Source organism: Seriola dumerili, unplaced genomic scaffold, assembly GCF_002260705.1.
Source record: "Seriola dumerili isolate Sdu_G_001 unplaced genomic scaffold, Sdu_1.0 BDQW01000330.1, whole genome shotgun sequence".
Taxonomy (NCBI): domain Eukaryota; kingdom Metazoa; phylum Chordata; class Actinopteri; order Carangiformes; family Carangidae; genus Seriola; species Seriola dumerili.
The window spans coordinates 124,351-148,907 of NW_019174585.1; the positions used below are offsets into that span (position 1 = coordinate 124,351).

At 44.6% G+C, this 24,557-nt stretch overlaps 1 protein-coding gene across 1 annotated transcript in view; it reads right to left on the reverse strand.

Moving 5' to 3' along the window:
- The window catches only part of robo1 (roundabout guidance receptor 1), a 127,537-nt gene that overhangs the window by 98,324 nt on the left and 4,656 nt on the right, over nucleotides 1-24,557 (reverse strand). Inside the window, exon 2 of the mRNA XM_022759747.1 lies at nucleotides 12,387-12,713. Within this exon, the coding sequence (XP_022615468.1) occupies nucleotides 12,387-12,713 (327 nt within the window). The remainder of the gene's footprint in view (nucleotides 1-12,386; nucleotides 12,714-24,557) is intronic.

Consider the following 24,557-nt stretch of genomic DNA (forward strand, 5'->3'; position numbering starts at 1 on the left):
TCAAGACAGATAGGGAATAATATATTTTGAGAAAGGTGGAGAGTAGATACAGATGGTGCTGGTGAAGAGAGGTCTTTGATCTTAAAACACTATCATTAATTTTTGCATATGAAAAAGTTCCCTGCCACAAAGAGGGTACCCTAGTCAAGGTGACCTCTGGGGCGTGAAACATCAATGGATCAGGTGCAGGCCAACTGCTCTATTGAAGGTGGGAAGCTGAAAGCAATCATGGCAACTTCAAAGGAACCATTGGCAAAACACAGAAAAAAGAAGACACTTATAACAGTTGACATCAATCAGTAATGGTCTAGGAAATAGATTCCCATTCTGTTGACCGAAAGCAGTGCTAGAGGGGAATCTTTATTCTGAGCCTCCACCAGAGTGCGGTGGCCATGAAGCATTTAAGAGCATGAATTACAATTAAGAGCAACTTGCAGTTCGAACAAACTCTGCAGCGCAGAGGGATAAAAGCCAGCTGTCAGGCCGCAGTGGTAACTGAGTGCTTCACCACTGAGGACAGTGTCTGTTTGCCAACAGCAAATAACCGCCTCTGGCCCATTTAGTACCATCTCTTTTTCTTTTCTGCAAACAAAAGCAGTCTGCCACAGAGATGACATGAGCCGTTCTCAGTGACTACCACTACACCGCCCGATCAAACACAGAGCTGCATGTGGAGCAAACCCAAAGCCAACACAGTAAAGAAGTCTGAACTAACTGGAGTACATGAACACTACATACTGCCAGGCCAACACAGAAGAATTTCAAGTCTCTTCTGTTTTGGCTCTATTGTGATCTTGGCATCCACTTTGCATGGAAAAGTGTTCATTAGTCATGAAATCATGTTTATGAGAAAGGCAAATGAATACCAAATTCTGTATGCCAGACAAGTAAATGCACAGAATTCTATTTGTCCGTTTTAAAGTGATACAACACTTGTAACACAAGTCCTGACAGAAATACTAACAATAGTCTTTAACAGTATGACAGAGGCAAAGTCCAAAGTCACATGAAAAGGAAGGGAGCTAGGTAAGTGGAAATGGAAAATAAACATCAGACTAAGTAACATGAACAGACCACTCCTTAAGTTTAAAGTGGATCAGAACAGGAGTCAACCTGCTAGGCTTTCACACATTATTGCTCCACACTGAAGTCCTTACACACAGGAAGAAAAATTTTCTAGTAGGTTGGTATGAAATGGTCCAATGGCATGAGGCTGCCAGTGAGTACAAAAAGCACAAAGACACTGTAAAAAAAAAAGAAAATAGCCTTGGTATAAGAGTTGAGACATGACTTTAGGGAGATATCTTAGCTGGCAAGTGCTCAAAAAAGGAACCAAATGCAGGCACATGTACCTATAAACACACACGCGCTTACAAAGAAAGGTCACACAAACACGCATCTACACACCCGGGGACACGCACGCATACATTCTGTGGCAGCACGCTTATAGCCAAAGAGTTGCCAGCTGTCGGAGATCTTTCAGAGAACAGAACACCACCTGTCCCCTTATCTTCCCCCTCTCGAGCCAAGAGAGACTCTTCGTCCAACTGGAGCCACCTCCCTCTACTCTCTCATCCCCGCGCTTAATGGCAGCTTGTCCGCTATTTTCTCTTCCACAATTTATCCCTGTCTTTGTTGTTCATTCCCATCTCTCCTCCTGCACTTGTGATCTCAAAGCACCAGATTCCATGTAATTATTTTAAATCACATCAAGGCTTTTTTTTTTTTTTTTTTTCCTGACGAGAGAGTAATCTAAATGTTATACCTGTAGTCCTGGTGGTGATGAGACCTGATGAGCTTTAGATTTGGGTGAAGGTGGACACTTTTGCCAGATGTTCCTCCGGTTGTTGCCAGGTAGGAATTTGGCCATCAGGTCAGTGACAGTGCGTACGCGACGGGGCGCAAGGTCAACATCTCTCTGTCTCTGTGTTTAGATTATCCCACTCTCTCACCTCTCTGCTCTCTGTGCCATTGTTTTGCTTTTGGTGAGCTGAGTATTTGGGTGCAGACAGGTTGACAGAAGCCAGGCAAAGGCATGGGCAAAGTCCACCCACAGCTAAACCCGGTTTTGCTGCTTTCTGTGTAAACACAAGCTAATGTGTTACGTTCACAGACCTTTGCGGGTCAGCATGGCGAGCAATACATTTTGGTCGTAAACGATAGCACAATCAGTCCTGGCTGTCGACTGTGGGGTTAAAACAGTTACTCTGCTCTCTACAGTCCATGTGCTGATGTAGAGCACGGTGTTAATGCTGGTCGTGCTTGAAGCTGTTAATACAGGGGAGTATTCTCTCAGTCTTTGCTGGCAGCTGGACGGCCATCAGTCAAATAAGAGCAGCATGTGCAGTTTCCAGGTAACCAGCCGTATAGTGAGAATATGTATATGATGGCAGTGCTAATGAGCCGGAGTTCCTCTGAGTAATACACACACACACACACACACGCGCGGACACCTTCCTGTTCATACTGTACACACATGTACACACTGCACAGGAGCTCTTCAGCCTGGGAAAGACGAGTGGAAGAAATGAGTGATGGTCCGACCAGCTGTCTGTGAGTTACGGTCTGAATCGTGGAAGCCAGGCTGATGTTTTTCAAACAACCTGAGCAGCACTATAGCAGATGGAGGTCACCAGTGGGTAGCATAGCTAAAATTAACCCAACAGCTTAGCATGAATTAAGCTGGGCCCCTGGGCGGGGAGCCTGCATCCTAGAGGATTGAGGCGGGAGCTGGGTAGGGAGTATCAGGCCGGCAGGGACCAGACCGCAGCTGAGGAAAGGTTTCATGAAATCAGCAGGGTCCCCCTCTTTCGCAGAGCAGTCACTCCAACTCCTCTGAGGTTGAGCGTGAATTTTACATGGCAGTGGTGAACCTTGGGTAATGTGATTAAATCCAGGCAACACACTGAGCGATGATTAACTTATTCACTCCCCTCTCTGTGCCCTTCCATGCCGCTTCTTGCATCTCTGTCAGGCAATCAATAAGCTATTATAGCTCCAAACAGTAGGGTAAATTAACTTACGGCTCCACCTGCAGAGTCGGCACTCTCCACTAATCCCATTGGCAGGGAAAAACGAGACTGGACGCAAAGGCCAGGCCCTGAGATCATCTGCTACCACACCATGATTATCGGCATGATGCTTGCAGAGAAAACAAAACAGACTCTGAGGTCCAGACATGGCACTCGCGGTTACACCGTAAGGCTGTAGGGAAGTAAGGGAGTTTCACAGTGTCTATAATGAGTGAGTAACAAGTAGAAGAATGGGACGCTGGTTAAATAAGTGTTGAAAACTGGCTTTGGTGAGTGTCAATACTTAAGCTATCTTTAGGGAAGTGAGAGAACTCTGGGAAAAAGGACTAGACATATCCCACCTGATCACTGAAGGGCTTTCCATCCCATCCATCAGTCGGGAGCCAATCAGCTAAATGGAGCTGAGGCACCACCGACAGATTAGAATCTGATACGAGTGCGAGGCGGGGAAAGAGAGGGAGGTCTGGAAGGGAGAATAGAAAAATGTCACCCCCGAGCCAAACAGCAGCACTATGGTCACACAATACCGGGCCTCACTGAGTCAGATGTCAGCTATTTCAAACTTACCCACAGCAACACTGACTACTGTTTAAATTTTGAATGGGTCCTCTCAACTTTTCTCCGTTTACACATGACGTCCCCCTGTCTGTCTTTCATCCAGCTCTTTGCAGTATATGGTTACATGGGGATCCTTTTGTGTCCTTGCCACACCCTGTTCAGAAAGGTCAAGCAGGCACAAAGAAGAGGTGAGGGTGTATCTGTTCTATTCACCACTTAGTCGAGCTGCCCTTCTCCTTATGCTCCTAATTAGACTATTGTATATGTTTACATACACTCCATTGAGGATGATTATGTTCACCACACATGTAGTTGAGCCCGAGGTGTGTAAACAACATTATCTGCATTAATAAGATGAGACAGATGTTTAAACAAATCCTGCCAAGATATGACCTACATACTTTCAATTATGCTCCGTGTTAGTTTGTTGCCGCTCTTTGTCCATCCGTTTCTTTTTATGTCCTTTGTTATTAGCACAACATTACTGTGGTAATGAAGTCAAGGCCTTCATTTGTAACATGAGACCTAGCATGCTGAATATCTGGGGCTTCGAAGTGAACTGCTAACATTACAGAAAGGTCAGGATAACAGAGAGCTTGCATAAGAGCTACACGGCGATAATGAGCAACGACTCTCACTCATACCGGACCTATTTTAGGACACACTCCTGCATCCGTGACGCGACAAGGAGAAACTCATTTTCCCCCAATTGTTGCTTTAATGATCAGATTAGCTACCGTGGCAACCAAGGACAATTAGATGACAATTGAATGCCATCATGTATCCCCTGTTTGTGTTTGTCATTGACTGATGGCAGGGCTGTGACTTATACACAGTCAGCAGCAAGTAGACTGCATTTCATTTGTAGTCAGATAGCGCAAAGCAGATCATTATCAGTGTTTGGGTCTACTGCTTACCTCACCAGCTCTTCCTGCCTGTCACGCTCCAGGCTCAGTAACATGCTACAACTCTGATAAAATTTCAAACATCTTTCTTTTTTTCTTTTTCTTTTTCTCCCCGTCCCCTTCTCCTTCACAGAGGTCTTGGAAATACATCTCGTCTCTCTTGCCTCAACCTTCCTCTCTCGATCGATTCACAGGAGACAGAGTGAGGGAAAAGCAACATAGTGGGGAAAAAAGTAGAGGGAAAAATAGAGAGAAAAGAACAGAAGAGATAGCCTGTTGAAAGGAAAGATATATCAGATAAAGGCCAATATAGCATGAGACTGTTTCCTGTGTTATCAGTCCAGTAAAGTTGGAGAGAAACAACCTGACTGTCATTGGCTACTGTTGGGCAACCCAAACTTTGCCTCTCAACATCCCAACACACCCTGCAAATCTAAGAATTATACACGAGATGCATCTTTATCGGGGATAAAATAAACTGCAATCAAATGCAGTTAAACTGAAACTGCTGTTTTACTTCTTCTTTTTTTTTTTTTAATAAATGGACCAGCTTTGTTTCGTTTTGCAAAAGCAGCTGAGACTCATCAGTATTTAGAGGCAGGCTTGTCGAGTATGTGCCTGACATTTCGCTGTTCTTGTTTTGTACCCTGCTGCACTTTCACTGGGAGTTTACAGCTAGATGTTTGCACTCCGCTGAGAGTTAGAGGGTAGCTGAAAAACTATCAATAGGTGGTGAATTGGTGGTCTGTCTCCTGGGAGTAAACAGTGAAGACAAGGGTGAAAAAAAAGCCATCACAAGGTCTTTGCAGGCTCACCTTAAGTTGACTCAGTGTACCCCTTGAGCACATTTTTCTAACTTTGCCAAAATGTTGGCTGAAAATCCCTGAAGTTCCAGTCTCCAAACCCCTTAATCCTCCCTAACTCCATCGTCTCGGATCGAGGAGCATGATAGAAGGTTTCAAGTAAGGGCTTAACCCAGGTTTAATAACCAGAGCATGTCCGCCGAGCAGAACGCCTCGTCATATGACCAGACACCAGAATGCGGGCATGTACACGCACACACACACACACACACACACACACACACACACACACACACACACACACACACACACACACACAAACCTCGCAGAAACATTAACACACATACGCACAGCCTCTCTAGCCACAGGAGAGGCTCAGACCAAGAGGAGATTACACCTCACAACAAGAGTAATACCCAGGTCTCCGCAGAAGAAGTGGAGATTAGAGTCAGCAGCATACATTCATCTGCTTCTCACAAGCACTGACACACAGCTTACCACCGAGAGCATTTATCGCACATGGATCAGAGCCAGAAACACACCTCAAGCAAATATGGAAACATGTTGATAAAAGATGCAACACATAAAAAAAAAAAAAATACACTTAGTGGCCACTGAAACACACACACACACACACACACACAAACAACCATGGATAGTTTTAAGAGGAGAGGAAGTGAAGGTACTCTGCTATCAGTGGTCCTCCAGAGTGCTAGTAGAAGACTACTGGACTCAAGAGCTCACATACTGTATCTTATCTGCTCTAGACAAGCACTTCATAATGTTAATATCATACTTCACTATCCTGGGACCCAGCACCCACCCTTACCCATGTGTTCTGTACTATAGCCAGAGGCAAGGATTACACAGAGATGAATAAGCAGTCACTGTGGCGACAAGACAAAAAAAAAAAAAAAAAAGCTCTGACGCACAAGAGTTTAGGGGAGTGTCCAGACACCCAGAAAGTAAGCTGTGCAGTAGCGCTAGTTTTTCAAAGCTATCCTGAGATGTCTGGGATATGTCACCTTGTGTAAATGGATGGACTGTAAAAACTCCACAGAAACAGAGGAAAGTGCTTAAAGTGGACTCCATAAGTCAGCATTCCCTTCCTTGTTAAACAGAGACAAGCCATTTCCTACCTGAATGCACACTGAGAGGTGAACTGAGAGGAGAAAAGAAGTGAGTGTGGAACAGCTGTGTTTAGCACATCTAATGCATCGCTTTCTCTATTTTTATAGACAGAGAGATCAAACAGGCAAATATCTATCGCACTAAAGACAAACAAACTCAAGTTCCGCTTACTGAGGAGTATTTCAGGTCGCCATTAAAAAGTACCTTATTCACCCTTTGTTTGTTGGTTTATGGTGCAACTTCCTCATAAATTCCACTGGTGACGAAACTCATAATGCAGATGATAAAGATACAGAGGGGGAATCACATGAAATGTTTTCTTGCTGTCTTTATTTTGGATTTTCCTCGTCTTAAAATCTAAAACAGTGCCCAGCATTGGGCTCATTGTTTAAAAGAGACGGTGTCCTTTTTAAAGGACATGTCCCCCCTGTCTTCCCTCGCTCAGTGGGCTGTCAGAGACGGGTGGAGCATGTCGTGATTGATGGGACTTGGGCAGGCTCTTTTTACCCATGTCTGTACACCTGCGCCTTTAGCTCATGTACAGACTTCTTCTCACAACCCTCTGCTAGACATTGTTCACTAGACCAGTGTACACACACTGACACACACACTGATTGATGGAATCAAACACACGCAGAGACACATACACACACACACACACAAACACACACACACACACACACACACTCCACAAACAGAGGAAGTCTTGCCTCATCCAATCCCCTTCTATCCACGGCTTCATTCTTAAACCAATCCATTCGTACGACTTTCTCTCACTGTGCAGGACGTGTGATCTCTTTAGGCACGGTGCCAGTGTTCGCTGTAAAACAACAACAAGCGCCTAAAACTCTGTTAAAAAAAGCTGCCCTGCATCTCTACTCTGGCTCTTATCCACTGCTACACCACTCTTTCCCTTGGTGAGCATTTTCAGCGCTTGGCCTCGCATCTCGCCAGCAGTATTAGTTTTGGTGAGGGAGTGCTATGTGTGGGCGAGGTTGTGCTGGTATGTTTTTGTGAAGAAAAAAAAAAAAAAACACTCTCTAAAAATACCAAAACCAGTGTGACATTTGGCGGATTCTCACATGACTGAAAGAGACGTGAGCATCTTCTTCCCCTTCACTCCGGGCTGCTGTCACTGCAGCGAGTGACGACTGCATTTTAGGTTAGTTATGTCAGCCAATATCTGTCAGTCAGGATGTGTCTGATGCGTATTTTGTCAACATGGTCAAAGTTTGAAGGTACATATCCAGGACACGAACAAGCGCAGCATGCTAACCAGAAGCACCACACGTTTCTGTAATGCCGGCCTTGCTGTAGAAATTGCTCTGCCCTGCTCAAAGTGGCATTTAGGGATTGACCAAACACAGAAAACAGATACTGCAGGTTTAATTAGATGGATTGCATTGATTTATTCTAACACCCTGAAGTACTAAATATGCTAGGTTAAACAGACCACACGCATCATGCATGATAAAAATCCTACTCTGCATATATGGATTAATAGGAAACTACTTGACATGCATGCGCTGAACATATCTGCTCAGCAGAGGTTTCAGAGAGACGGACCTGACAGTTATGTGCTGAGGGGAGGGGAATTAGACAGTAGCTGTAGTGTTTCCCACAGTAGTTTCACGGTTAACAGGATTGGACTACAACAGCCTTGACCAGTGGCACACACCCAACAAGATAAACTATAAACAAAACATAATTTATGAAATTAATATACAGAGATTCGTCTGAAAGCCCACAGCTTGCATGCAGAAGTTTTTTACACTAGTATAAAACAAAGAGCAAGCAGAGTACAGTGTTGACAGCCGCACACACCACTGGGCTCTGCGATTGTGGAAAGGGGTCTGCATTCCAACATAAAACAGATTGGAGTGGAGGCCAAGGAGAGTCTGTAGTGTGGAGCCCACGCCTCAGCTGCGTGTTGACTCATGAAGCAGACCCTGGCTGTGCCGTTTGCACCAATTTGCTCTGAACCTCCCTGAGACAAATAACTGCCACAGAGCAGTAACACACTCTGCCTCCAGTCTCCTGGCAGCTTGCCAGCACACTCACTGCTGATTCTGTTGGGTTTTAGCTGTCCTGATTTTTTTGATTTTTTTTATTCAGTCTGCTCCGGCTCTCTCGGTCTCTGCCGTCTCTTTTTCTCTACCTCACTCACGCTTTCCTTCTCTTCACCTCGTAGTCTCATTTTAATGTTTGGAACATCTTAATATTTGCTGAGCAGGAAAAGGAGGTTAAAAGCGGTCGACGTGGCACCCAAAAATAACAAAAACATAGGGACAGATGTGAGCGAAAAGTCAGTGGAATTCAAATACAGAGTTACTGCGCTCTATATCCACTCTTGTAATAAGTTCATGAGAGGCAAAAGCCATGACAAGTAAATAATTACTCTGCCACCAGGTACTGGAAGAAGCTGTTTCAGTCACAGGGCTTGTTCAGTTTCAGTGCAGATATAATGAAGAGTTGGGAGGGGAGACAGGTGAGGCCAGAGAAGAAAGAAACGTGAGATAAAGCAAACTCAGATGTTATGTGTCAAGAGGAGGGGTTTAGTTTGGGAGGGGTCGAGCTGAAGAGGACAACATAAAGACCCCTGAGTCTTTGAGAGCCAACAGATGTAGTACAAGGGATTTCCTGCATGAGAGACAGGCGGATCCTCAGATCGGTGGGAGGTGGCCATGCTGCCTTTGGACTGGCGCATGCCAGCCAACTGTCCTCCGCTCAGCAGATGACCCTTAGGTATGGCCCCAAATCTGTCAGGACGGATCCTGCCGCCTTCAACACATCTGACACCCCGACCTTCCCCCTACTAATCAGAGTCGGAGAGGCCAGCTGGCCGCACATGGTGACAGGGATTTTACGGAAGCATCCAGATCAATGAGAGTTTGAGATAAACTTGGCAGAATAGAGTTATATGCAGTGGACCAAATTCAAGTCAACATCCCTTTGCTTCTGTTGTTAGTGGCTGTTAAAAGTAAACCCAGCCTCTGGAGAGAGGAGTCTGTATGTGTATATATAAGGATTGCAGCCAACCCTGTGCGGTCAGCACTGTGCAGTCGGCCAGGCCACCAGACAGCAGGCCCTGAGGTTATCGCCTGCTCGAGTGGAGCAGTGTATCGTCCATTACCTCACTTTACTATCTCCATATCCAGGAAAAGGCAAACAAGCTATTCATAGAGCCTCTCAGGACCTCATGCAGAGCACCGGGTAAAGGAAGAGCATACAGTGTACTGTACACATACTGTATGTGTCAGTAATTTATAAATAAGAGCGGGCACATTTATCACTCACTGATGATATTTGTATTTGTATAGACAGAAGAGATAAATATTGATGAATGAATGACTGTATTTATTTCCAGCTTAGTAGAATGGTGCTAACAGATTATAATCATTGTGCAGTATTTTCATCACAATAATCGTTTTAAGAAAATTAAACCATTTTCTGTCATTTTTTTTAGCATTTTCTTTGTTCACTGTTTGGCAAAAATATGAACAACATCGAAAGACACACAAATCATAGAAACATAATCATGTTTCCAATACTTTTTTTCAATGTGGACTTACTCTTAGTTCTTTATCAACTGGCAGTTGTTAAGTACGAAGGAAGTTCATTATTTGAAGTTGAAATGTCTAATACAAAGACAACAATAACACAATTGGAAAATAATCCTATCTTGATCTTATTTGAATACACAGGGCAAACAGGATTCATGGTAAATGCATTAGCCTGGGCTTTGGGTTAGGAGGCTGAGATAGAGAGCTCGTGGGCTCTACTGTACATGTGGTTAATGATAAGCCAAACAAACTGGGTTAGCTCTCCTAGTCTGGCAAAACAGGATTTGTTGAAACTTGGATTACGTTAACAATCGCTGGTGAGTAAAGGAAACTGTAAAAGCCAGGCTCTTAAAATAACATTTCCAAAAAAGCTGTGTTTTTAGCTTTTAAAGTGAAAACATTAGAGGGGGAGAGCTAGGCAAAGTAAACACAATTAAAACCACGACTTCCTGTTTCAGAGTTTCATTGGAAATTAAAAGCTTGGTTGTACCCTCAACTCCCTCTGAGTCTGAGTAAAACACACCGTCTACAATGTTCAGCTTATAACAGTAGTGTTACGACAAGCACCTTTAACAACAACAAGGAATCCAAAATGCTTTCGAACTTTCTTATATACCCTCATGAGTCAGATTTATGGCTTCTTGTTTCTTCACTCGGCCTTGTAAAGAAATCTCTGTTTCTGGGCTTTTTTCTTCTTCTCCGGCCTCTTTTTTTTTCTGTGGTAGGCTTCCATCCTGGTTGCTCCGACAACATAATTATACATAGTTAAGCATGAGTTGCAGAGAGGGGAGCGAGAGACACCAACTAAGCGAGAAGGAGGGAGAGGGAGAGAGAGAGAGAGGGCTGGAGCACAGTGGCTTGTCATTATGGGTCTGTTTGAACCTTATACAGAATAAGCAGCCCAAAACCTGAGACCGAGCCAATGGTGCTCTGCACTCTCGTCCTCACAAGTCCCGCCAGGCGTCTTGTTTTTCTACTCGAAAAACCCACCTCTGAAATAAACACTGTATATCATCCACTGCTAGGGAAGAGTATTTTTTGCACCATGACCTGTGGAAACTTCTCTTATATTTTTGTCATATTTACTCTTCACGTAATCAATTTTCCTCAAGAGTAGTTTGCATAATAACATTTAAATTGTGAGGGGCTGTATTTTTTATCTGGTCTCGATCATCACTCTGCACTGCATTTCTGCTGCTCCAGTCTGATCATCTGAAGGGATACTCTTGCTCTTGGATTCAAAAAGCAAAGTTCAGGAAATACACCATAAAAACCCAGTTTATGATCAGGAGGCCCCTAAAGGTCTCCGATATGATGCTTCTCATGTTACATTTCACTGACATTGAAGATGGGAAATATGGAAAGCAGCACCCGCAGCAGAGCCGTTTTGTGTCATCTTTATTCTCCAGAGATCCCACGAGTGTAGCTTGAATCTGAAAATATACAGCAAGCAGCCATACTCTATCTAACACCTCAGCCAGCAGCTCATGCCCAGCCCTGCAATACCCAAACTCCACATTCACTCATACACGTACACATTCAAACACGCACACCATTCTTTCTTTCCCCATCTTGATTAGATTACAGTGAGCGGGCTGGTGACAGCCTCTGGGCATGCTAGAGGAGCGGTTGATATCTGAGCTTTCCTCCTCAGCCTTCACTCTCAGCCAGTCGAGAGAGCAAAGAGATAATATATCTGAAGAGCTGACCTCACCAATGAAAGCAGCCTTTAAAGAATCATGGGAACAAATTTGTCAACACAGATCACCACTCACCAAACGACCAAATTGTTTCGCAAGATTGTTTACTCTTCTTACATGGCATACCTGCGGACGGCCAAATACTCTCCTTGATAATACATCTCAAAGAGGGCTCGTTGACCCTAGAGATGCTTAAATCCACTTTATATCAAAACTAGCCTGTTGTTGCGTCAATGTAGCAGACCTAAAGATGAATCACTGATAGTTCAATGAAATGAGTTGGAAAGCTCTTCATTAAAAGATGACTAAACACAGATGCAACGATTGCATTCCTTTCGATATATAACCTTCTATTTATATCTCTCCATCTGACAAAAATCAGAAGCAGGGCCAAAACAGAAAGGGCTTTGTTCTCATTGTAGCTCCTGACCACCTACCAAGGGCCCTTTAGAGGAGCACTCACCCTAGAATGATCAGGCCACTTCTCCCCCAAGGCTCTGCAGGCCTGCAGAGACCGCTGGGCCAAACACATCCTGCCCATCTCCTGAGAGATTATCCAACTCAATGAACACATTGAATACAGAAACACTGGAAGAAACTGGAGCCTGCTATTCAACTGCATCTAAACCCAAACTCATGCATTCACGCCCACACTCGAGGCCAAGGAAGAAATAGGGAGACATGCTGCACTTACTGGCTACTTCGAGTGAGGCATTGTGGCTCACCGCCTCTCCCAGGTAGTTGCGGGCAACACAGACGTAGGAACCTTCGTCCGGCTTGCTCCGTCGTCCGTGGACGATGCGTAAGAAGAAGAGGGAGCCGCTGGGCAGCAGCATGCGCTGAGATCGGGGATTGTCCCTGTCCGTTTCCACCCGCTCTCCATCCTTGTACCACTCCACTGTCGGAGTAGGCCGCCCCTCTGCCTTACAGTTGAGAGTGGCGGGCTCCCCTTTGGAAACAATCAGGTCAGATGGGTGCTCCACAATCCGGGGTGGGGTGTCCTCTTGGCGCAGACGGGATCCTGAGAAGAAAATGAAAAAGAAGAAAGTTTACATCTGCAAGGATTTATACCCTTTGAATGGATTTTGTAGTTTAACTTTGTTTTTTAATAGAAAACAGGATCAAGGGCCTGCGTTGTCTCTCTCAATAGGACACTGGTGTAGTTAGCAACTGATGGTGATCCTTGAAATAACTAGCAGAAATCTGTTTACCACACAGGGTCAGTAGATGTGTTGCAGCTGTTGTCATTGTGCCCCCGTTCAATTCTTCAGTTCTGCCTATATTTATATGCATGTTGCAATTATTGATATGTCATGTATTACTGTGGTGCCTTTATGTGCTTTTTGATCAGCTCAAGGGAAACAAACCTCAACATGTTAGGATGAGTAATGCACTATGTATATAGACTCATGAATATTGATGCTGCACAAGTAGGCCTACGCATCTCCACTTCTTCACAGACTGTACTGATGTGTCACTATCACATTTACATAGAGAAAATATAATTTGAAAGTAGTGGAACATATTCTTTGAGGTACAGTAACAGGTAATGCTGATAAGTACTAAAGTAGTAAAGTAGTAGTAAAGACCAAATAAACTACCAATCAGTGTGTGAAGTCACCCTTTAATTACAGTAAGAGCTCCTTTAGTAAAGCTTAGCACAGCTCCAGTATGTGACTCTGTCATTTTTTTTCAGATCAAAGAGCAGAGAAGAAGAAAAAGAAGGCAACAGCAAACGTGTGACACACCTTAAAGGTAGAAGGAAATGAAGAGATAAAAAGATATAGATGCAGTGGATAGCTTAGCTATGGAAAAGGAAGTAGTAAGACAGAGCAGCCCACAGCAGTGCCAACAGCAGTGCCAAGGGGCTTAATACCCCAGTGCTATCTCAGGTCATTATTATTGCTCTCTGACTAGTCAGCTGTGTCTATCAAACCTGCTTTACATGCAAATTAGCTTCCTGTTGTTAATTCCTGAAGGGTGGGACTTGTGGATGCATTGTGTGCCTACAGACAATAGTGTGTGTGTGTGTTTGTGTGTGTGTGTTTGTGAGTAAGAGAGAGAGAGAGAGAGGGGGAGAGTTCTTCCCTCCTTGCCGTATCTCCCAGCATAGGCCTTTGGAGCTCGTTCAGCACCAATTAAAGAGAGTCAAGTTTAATTGGAGGCGCAGGCCCGCAATTAATTTACCCAGCATCCCGTGAACTTGCCACACTGCCTCATTTCTGTGCCCTCCACCCATCCCCTCCCGTTACCCTAGAAGTCTGGTGCTGAGAAGGCATCTTCTTGTGGTCGCCACATATTTTAGGTAAAGTCAGCATAATTAGTGACAGCTCTGTGGGAAGATTAATCACTTCAACGCAAACGTGTAGTGTGGTCAGTGAAATATAATTAATCTAGTAGCCCAACGAAGGACATCATGATAATGGGTCTCATTCCTAAATGTTCATTACAGGCTAGGGCTGTGCACACTTTCTGAAAATGACTTGATCGACAGTGATCATCAGAAATGGACCAACTGTGATCAGGGGTGGAGTTTATATTCTGGAATGCATCATCTACACCTGTTGTTCTTACACAAATCTCCCACGAACACCAGGTTGTCCCTCGAGACATGACATAGGCTCCTCCTTTGGGATGCAGTTTTATTATATGCTGCACACGTGTTTTCAAAAAACTATGGGTCACAAACTACAGTGGTTGTGTGTGGCTGCAATAACAGTGTGAAAAAATCACCACAATAGCAAATGAGCTACTCTCAATAAGTGACAGCAGGCAGTGGTGCTGGTTATGTCTTCACACAGCCGTTTATTTTCTGATAGCCTATAGCTGAAAATAATCAAATGAGATCATGTATTCAGTGCAATGGATTTCAATGCCACAGAACCATGTATTCAAAAACTGCCAGTGGATTAACAGCTACTCTATTTGGAGCAATTAGAGTAAATCCAATCAGCTGATGTTTCATTATTTAGTGGCAACATGACAAATACGAAAATGTCTCACAGAGAAATCCTTGTATTGGTCCTGCATGTCACGCTATAGATAGTCTGTGGGTTTGAAAAACATATCTGTGGAGATTAAAGCATTTTCTGAGATACGGACAGAAACAGAGAGAGAAAGAGAGAGAGAGAGAGAGAGAGAGAGCGGCACATCAAGCCGTTAGCAAGAATGAATTAATCTGCTATCTGATGCTGAATAAAGTTTATAAAAAATACATATCTGTGCTTCCTGGCTGTTGGAGCTGTCTGAAGCACAACTAGGCTAATTAACCCCCATTTGTAACCTGCTCCCGTCACAGGCTTTTGAACCTACAGAACGTATGTTGAAGAGGCCCCACCCTCTGGTCGGGCGGCATACGGAGCTAACACCCTTCGCTATTGCTAGCGTGCACGGGCCCATTACCACCACAGCAACTGCAGCACTACCGGCACCCCTTCACCAGACAAGGCAGGCTAATATGTTTTATTAAAGAGGACTTTGAAGAGCTCTGCCACTATCTGCTCTGCCCATTCCCTTCCTGATTTAGATAGCTCCTCTCTAATTTGAAATGGTCTGAAGTTTGGGGTTTTATGGGGGAATCATTAACTATTTAGATGTGGCCCACTGTGAGGAGAGCCGTGCAGCAGGCGGTGCTGTGTTTGATCAGTGGCTGTTTACTGTAGGTGATTACACGGGATCTGCGTGATTAAGATGCAGACAGAGAACACAATATACACTGGGTTACGGTAAAATGTTACATGGAAGCTGGCGAGAGTATACGCTGGTTGATAAATATTCAGCACTTCATATAGAAGTCTAATAAGTGTTTTGTGACTGATTCCTAAGAGGTTGTGTGTGTTTTAAGCAGCGAGTGGGAGCGAGCATGTATCAGTTACATAATGCTATTATGCTTTCTGTAGTCCCTGACTGAATTTGCTGTGTGCAAGCTGCATGTGTGTATGTTTATGTGTATGCTTTGCCGTGCTGATCCCCACAGACACTCTGAGTGACCCCGGTTACTTCAGCTCCATTACCCCTCGTCAAGGGAAAAAGACCCGGGCGGTGCAAAGGATTATTCTGTCATGGTGCAAACACTCCCATGCCCCCCCCCCCGTCTCCGTCTCTCTACAGGTACATGCTTTTAGAAGATAGCCAATGAGCTAAATTCACTCCTTCCCGACCACACTCACTGAACACCAAATCTGAGACAGAGACAAGAGCGGAGCAGAGTGCACACTTCACTACCGAGCCAAGCTGTTCAGCATCTCTTTCTTGCTTCGCTTTGAGTCGTCTAACGCTGCCTTTATTTCAAAGCGCTGCCCTTCCTTCTCCTCTGCTGCTTTCAACCGCCCTCTCTCCTATTTTCTATCCCCCTCTTTCCCCCCTTCTTCGCTTCCAGACAGAGAATGTGAGATGAGCTAATGCAATACACAGCCTCACCAAAGGGAAGCTGGGACTTCTACTGCAAGGATCTGATCGATTGGTGCCTGAGGCAAGATTCTCCTTCTCCCTTAACCCTCTCACTTGCTGTAGCGCTCTCGGTTTCTTTTTTCTCATTTATTCACTAACACACACACACACACACACACAAAGTTAAACTATGCTTGAGGGAGCCTTTGCTCGCTGTGGAGGTAATTAAAAAAACCTACAATTCTCTGTGACTTTTCTCTCACTGCTAAAAGCAATCTCAGTAATGAACAACAAACCACGAGAGCCCAACAGCAACAAGCAGCACACTGAATTGAAAAGCCTCAGACCCATCCGTGTAGCCACCACAAGGGTCCAGACCCAGACACTGACCCATATACGCACAGTATCCGAGGATTCATGAAGACCTCCGGGGTATTTGCCCACTCTGAAACAACTACCCCCCGCCTCCCTTCCAATCATTGATAGACAGGGCATGATCATGAGATTTGTGATGGTTCTCAAGAAGCCAAGGTCATTCACTTGGCCATTACATCACTAGGCATACATTGTATATTAACATTATGGCTACCAGCTTCATATCGATTAATCTGTGTCTTGGGGCTAAACTTGATTTTCACCCTGCAACATGAGTTGATGATGATACTGTGAATCTATATTCCCTCCTCAATATGATCTTCATGCTAATATATCAGAACATAATGTGGCCTACAGAGCAGGGCACTGGACACCGAGCTAAACTGTTGACACCATTGCTATAACAGGACCTGCGCTGTTAATTGTGCATAATTACATAACGCCTCTCCATGTTAGCAACAGCAGAATTTCATTGAGAGCATTATCTGTCAGTATAAATAGCCAAGCAAGTCAACTGCAAGAAAATGCAACAAAGTCTACAAGTTTACAGCTCGGTGGTGCTACAAAGCTCATGTGTCTTAAAGGCAGCGATCGATCTAACTACTCCGACTGAAAGCATAGAGGAAGAAGACCCAGGAACTCCAACCTAGACTCTGAGCAGCCCCAGGACAAGCAAAATCCAGACAGGGTTAGCTCTGTCGAAGTCAGGGTCAATCCTCAAACACAGGCACAGTTTGCCCTTTGCAATTAAAAGCTCACATACCCTCCATAGGCAACATCATGTGTATTGCATTTTTATTACTAATCACTCGCCGCTGAATTAATTCATATGTGAAGGACAGACATAAGGACGGAGAGAAGCAGAAAGGTAGGACAGAAGACACACAAAAACAATCAGCTAGCTGCAGTAATAAGTTCAGGTCCAGTGGTTTCCCTTGGACTTAAAAAAGTAAATGTGCCTTTGTCTCTCACAACTCTTTTTCCATGGCTACTATCTTGGCAGAGTGTGAGGGAGGGGAAGTGAGCCAAGCACCTGCCCTTTACCCCGGAGAACTCACAGGGGAGAGGGACAGTGAGGCAATTTAGATCTGTTGTCACAGTCGTCCTCTGAGGCAGGGAGACGGGATAATGTGTACCTCCTTGAATGATAAAACAACTTCACAGTGCTGGGTCATTCAGTCCAAATCTTGCCATAAAACAAATGATCCCAGTCTGGGATTGCATGGCATTATATGAGCAATATCTTGGTAAAGTTTAATTTGCCCCATAAAGATTTTCAAGGTCGCAAAATCTCATAAAGACAGATGCTAAAACTGAAAGGTGTTGCAGGAGCCCGCGCCATATCATCATACCCCATATCAGGTGTCCAGCTGAGCAACAGCAGAGATATGGAATATGGATTAGTGATAAGGAAGGCCAAGCACAGTAGGGCACTCCCTATCTACAGCCCCATTAATCTGTGATTAGGGGACTTAAGAGGGATTTATGGCAGAGATAAGAGCAGAGGGCGTGTCCCTCGGGGGAGCCAGGCGGAGACTAGAGCCACGCCTGCTCAGGCCGGGGCCCGGCCGATAAATGACTGAAAGCAAAGGAAAAAGGCAGCCTTTTCTGTTGAATTAGAGAAGATAACAGGGAGAGCAGGCAGAGATAAGAGGGAGAAACACAGGGAGAGACGGAAACAGAAGGAAGGAGGCGAGGTATCGTACTCCTGCTGATCAGATGACATTAACAGGAAAGTGAAACTGAATCTTCGACCGTTTCAGCATCAGGATCCCACCCTGAAATGCGCCGCATGAATGACTCTGCCAGTTGCATCAGATCAAGACTGTTTTTAATGTTACACAAGGCTATCACTTACCCTCCTAAGAGGCAGGATTAGAGCCCTGTGTGTGTGTGTGTGTGTGTATGGGGACCCAGAGGTGGGGTGATGGAGGGGGATGATGGATATCTTTATGGCCTCTTTCTTTCCTCATCTCTTTGTCTCCGTTTACCAAACAGAACGGGGTAAGGTTACCTCGCTTATACTACAGCAGCACTTGAGACCGGATATCAGTTTCCAAAAAATAGTACCACTGTCCAAATCTGTGCTTTTTTTTTTTTTCTTAATCAAAGCCAACCTGTAACTCACTACCTACGAGTTTATACACAACACTGCAACTCAACACTACACTGTTTGATTCTTTATCTGTATTTGCTGTTATAGAAACTAAGTCCACACGCTCTCAGATGATTACAACGCTGCTATTGATATTTGAGCGAAATATGGTTTCTGTAGACTGTAATGCAAACATGACACAAAGCTCCTTTGTTATTTTCAAGGCTTAGACATTGGACGAGGTTAAGGCAGTAATGAGAAAAACATTAACAACCTTCTGCAGTCAACACCATTTTGTGATCATTCATTAGGAAGGTATGATAAACAGGAAAGATACCATTGAGACCAATGACTTCTTTCATATAACCTCTGGCAATAGGACCTAATATACTGTTAAGATCTGCAAGCATCACATTATCACTGTTGCTGCCTTTGATCACCCTGTTGCTCCTTTGTCATGTGCAATAAAGAGGTGACAAATCTGCTGATGAAACTATAGACAAGCGACGCTCCTTCCCTTGCTCAGGGCCACGGGTTAACAACACGAGCTCTGGGGCTCTGGCAGTAATCACAGTTGCTCATCAGGTCGGGACCCGGCAGAGGTTTTTGAAGTCCTGGAGCACGCAGCCTCAGCTCCTGGTCGTGTCAGCTGGGAAACACATCCCTGGCTCTCCCCTGGCAATGCAGGCCAGGCTAGGAAGCGAGGCAGTGCAGCAGAGTGCTCCTTTGGGAGGCTGGGGCCTATCCTGCTCTGCTCTGCTCTGCTCTGCCCCCCCCCATCTGGAGTGAAGACAATAGGAGCAGTATTTTCACTTCTGCTCCAGGCTTTTCCCAAACGGGCCTGACACATTTGGAAGACGCCAGGCATGATCGCAAGGATGATAGAGGAGTGTTGATGCTCATGAAACACCTCATAGGTCAACTGGAAATCTTTGTCTCAACTGTCTTTAAAAACTCAAAACAGAAACTCAATAATAGACCAAAAGTTCCACTTCATTAATAATTATATCACAAACTAAGCTATGCTCTCACATTTCAAATAGCCATGGTCATTTCACATAGACTGTCAGCAACATAGCGAAGTGGAATGCCTGTCAAAAGACAAGGGGAAAAGATACTATACAATAATGAATTTTCATCGGAAACCCAGGGGACACAATTGTGGATGAGTTGCAGCTTCTCCTGATGCCATGCTGCTCCAGCGAGTGTCATTAGACACAAATAAAAGCTGTCAAACTCTGCAGAAGGCCACGAGGCCATTCATTCCTGCAGGATAAATGCAGTTCCTATGCTTTATTATATCCATTCACTGAGACAAGAAGGAAATCTGTAGTGGAAAAGACTGGAATGCTTGTTAGGTAGCTGCCAATCAAATTGGCTCTGGAGACCAGGCAGATGGGCTGAACAGAGTGCGATGGGTGCAAGCAGAGTCAGTCTGTCTGTCTGTGTGCATGGCAGTCTGTCTAGTATCTATCCATCAATCTATTCACAATGTACATGTCTGTGTGTGACTTTGACCAGACTCTCAAACTCCTCAAGTCAAACCTGCATATTCACAGTGATGACCTGTAAGGAGAAAACCCAGCCCGGACTTTTCATGATAAGACTCTGACACCGGTGTCAAGGATGCCATTCCTTCAAGCAGAGCAGAGTACCCGGGTAAAAAAAAACAAAAAAAAAAAAATGCTGTGATTAATATGGAGGCCAGATGTCAGGCTTAGACCCTCTATTAAGAAGCTGCTGTATACGGCACAGTCAAGGTTTGGAGCATCGGTGGAGGATTACGGAAAAGAAGCACAAGGGAGCACGAGTGGGCAATTACTCCTTGTTTTTGTTTTCCAGCATTGCCAGTTTTTAATGAGGTTTGACCAGTGCGATCGCAGTGATACATCAAAGCAGCCTGCAACAGCAGGGTAGAAGAAGCAGGGGTAATTGAATATGCTGGTACATTTATTTCCCAACAGGAGACAGCAGGAGTCTCAATGCTGACTCCTTCCATGAGCTGTGAGACGTGAAATCCTCAAGAGATTAATAGATTGCATTTCACCAAAGCAATTAGTTTAGTATTTTGAAAAACAAATATACAGCCAAGAGCTGGCGTTGTGCGCACGCTTTTTGATGCCGGCAGATGTTTTATTTCACACACTGTATTATGCAATGATTGCGGAAGAATGGGGACAGCACTGCAGGGTGGATGTAAATAAAGCTTAATTTAATTCAAAATCTGCTGTCCGCTCGGTTCTGAGTCCACATAAATAAGGTGCAGTGGTCTGCTCCTCCCAAGGTCGCTCTGTGGACTGGCTGCAGTAATTCTGTTCCTGCGACCGGCCATGAGGGGCCTGTGATAGGTGGCAGGGAGCTGAAGGAAGGCGAGGGGAGGGGCTGGGGAGCAGTGAGGAGGAAGAAGGACCAGCACACTCAGCTGGCACAACCCAGCCACAGGGAGTATGGCATTTGGGCCCGGTGCCAAGAAAAAGAACAGCTCTGAAGAGATGCCAAAGTGAATTGAGGCAGGCACGGCCAAAAAGCACCTAATGCTTTTTAAATGCTATTTACTTGATGGCAGCGGCCGATACAGGCCTACTGTTGGACCGGTGTTATATTACAGTCCCTGAGAGCAGAGCCGATGACCTTAACCGCTTATGTAGGCTATTCTAAATGTTCGGCCAAACACATTCTAAAGCAAATCTCAGACAGCTGGGTGTTGAAAGGGAATTTCAGTTACAGCATTGAGCCCAGGGTACAACGGTAATGTCTGAGTACAGAAACTTGGCACATTTCCTTCTGGTGCCCTTTAGGTTAAAAGGGTAAGCACGGAGCACATTGCACTGAAGTGTCAATGTGTGCAAGCTGGTGTATGTGCACGCATATATGTAAGAGCGGTTCGTGCAATGTAGCTCTGGATGCGAGGTATGATTAAAGTGAAACGTGGCTCCCAGAAGCACAGCGTAGGTTAAGACTCAGTGGAGCCAGTTTCTCATGTGGCAAGATCCCAGAGACACCAGCATGGGCCTGCTGAGCGGGGCATGGCCCGGGTCCAGCCAAATGGAACACAAATCGCCCCAAACTGTTCGAAACCTGGCCTGGAAAAATGAAAGTGGGATGTAAGGCATGCCATGTGATGCACAGTAAATATTTGGTCAAAATTAATGAAGGGGCAATGTCTGCCAAGAAGCCTTTTTCTAGACGTCCACAGAGGGGAGACTGTGCCCAGTCTGGCATTAAAATGAAATTTCCTTCTGCAGACAACTGCTCACTGGCCTGTCTGCTTTCCAGCACCCACTTACCACGTCCTCTCCTCATAACACATACCAACTGTCCAGGTACACAGTGTATCTGACCAAATACTGTTTTCTTTTCATGCAATAACCAAAAATGACTTGTTCATAAATGTTTCCCAGCTCCTTAATTCCCATCTGTCAGTTTTTCTACATTTGACAGCAGAAACACTGTCAGACATTTGAATAAAATTGTTGGAGACAGAGGGGTTGGGGGTGGGGGGGTGGGGGCCAGATCTGTGCAAGACAGCTGTGATGACAAATGCAAGAGAGGAAATATCCCTCTCACCAACAGCCTCTCAAACTGTTTTCTAAGTAGAAATAACCACGCTGAGGACATTGCTTCTTTCCGCTCATACTGGATTTCATCGATTTCCCCAAACTTCCCACTTAAAAAGTGATCAACAGTGAGGCAGCCAATAAAGAGACATATGAGAGACAATACTTTGTACGGTTTGCAATCCATCATTTATGCTGTATTAATATCTCTGAGCAAAGGTGTAGTCTGCACTCTTATACTGAACAGAGATAAATAGAATATGACAGCAAATATGAAGCTAGGGATGCCTGAATTAAAGTCGATGAATTTCTATCATCAAACATCAAAAAAGAAAAAAAAAAAAAAAAAAAAGCAGAAGAAGAAAGGAGGGTGAGCTCAATCAAAGTCACAGGGTAAAGAAAACAGTTCATTTTGGCTTTGGCTAGTCAGACAGAGGAAGCCAAATACACTTCAAGATGTCGAAAGGATGCCCAGAATTAAAGCATTGAGCAGAGGTGGAGCTAGAAGTGAATAGCGTGCTCTGATTAGAGGACATAATGAGATGGGATAAACACCGGCTGTCAAGACTGAATGTCAGGAAGAATCACAACAGTCAAGTAGGACAGCATTTATCACAGAGCACCTTCAAGCGTTCTGCAACAATGTCTTCTGAGCCAAAAAATGTCAGATTACCGAAGGCTGTATGGAAATGAAGGTGAGGCTCTGAACCTCTAAAGTGCACTTTTAATAGTTTGAGCTATGAAGCTTCCGATTAAGACTTGGTGACAGACACGCAGCCAAATGCAAAAGCAATTTTGTTCTTAAAACCTGAAGAACCTGTCTCTCACCCTGCGACTACAATTGTTATTCAATTAGAGCTTTCATTGTGTAAGCAAAGAGAAGGGATGTGGGAGGGAGGGAGAGAGTGACTGCGTAAGAGGGAGGGCTGTAGTTGGAGGAGACTGAATGGTGACAGGAAGGACTGATAAACAGCTCTGTATTTCAAAATGGAAAAGTATGGTTTAAAAGCTTTTTCGAAAAAAAAAGGTGAAAATCCAGAGGCTTTCAGTAGAAGTAAAAAGTATGGTTCCTATTCATAGGGTTCAATGGTGTATGCACATTTAACAAACAGCACACACATTATCTGCTGCAAGGAAAATGAAAAAATAAAAACTGCTTTGGGATTATTGTGTTCATTTCAATGGTGACATCAGATTTGAGGGAAATGTCACCAATTTGCAAAAAGTAGGTAAGCCTGATAATAGATCAGGATTAGAGTTAATCTCCCAACTCAGAGCGACTCTGTATTTACATGCTGGAAATTCACCCAGTTATTTGAATCCTCCTCACCATGGTTACAGCTGAATGGTGGGAGCGGCTCCAAAAGCAGTCCTGGAATAGTGAATTTCAAGGTCACCTTCTCATTAATTATGTTTTCCAGCTCTTCCTCTTAAATAGCGAGCGCTCCTCCTACTTTTATCACCATCTTTTGTCTGACAGAATTAGCCCCCAGGACCTCAGAGCATGAAGTTGCTGATGCAGCTCGAGATGAGACTGTCTTCTGACGATGGATCTACTAATGCATCAGTTACACATTAACAAATATGTTTCAAATTTTGGAATAAACAGGAAACGATGTTGGATGGGGAAGGAGAGCCTTGTCACCAGAGGGAATCGTCACTACAACAATATAGCTGAGAGGGGGGAGGAACCGAAGACATTAATCAACTAATTAGCAGTCTCTCTTTTAACTGCTAATTTAATCTATTCCTCTCAGCCTCTTTAATGGTATTTTCCCCTGTCAGTTATAACCAAAGAGAGGTTTAGCATTTCAAAAGTGTATCCAGGCCTTGCAATGAGAGGGTAATAGAATGGTCACAGAGGCTGGGAGGAGGCCTGAGCTCAGGGAGTGGGAAAGAAAAGAAGGATACTGGGGAAAGGCTGTCCTCAATGCCATCTCTCAGTCTCCCCAGTGGAGAAAATGAAAGGGAGGGAGGTCTGAGCCTTTTTAAAATGCACAACGCAGAGCACCCCACGGTAGCATAGCTTCACCACCGCAGCAAACGCCAGGCCCAGGGCAAGCCTTCTGGGAGTTCCTGAGCATGCAGAATTTAGACACATGAGGGATGTTGGTCGTACTATGTTACACCAAACCAAACCTTCAGTGTTTCACTGAGGCTTCGTACCAGGATCTTTTATTTACTCAGCACTTCTAAAAATCAACCTCACCTCTCCCCAGATGTCCACCTTTAAAAGAAAAAAAAAAAAACAACACCACCAGCATCCTTGCCTCACAGTGTTCCACCACTATCACCCTAATCAGCACTTTCGCTGCCACAAGGGAACAGTAGGAATATGCAACGTGAGCACAGAGAGCCAGATCAAGAGTATTCCCAGAGCTGGTGTATCATGGTATGTTCGACTGCTGCGTCCTCCTCTTCGTCCTCCACCCCTCCCCAACCCCTTTCC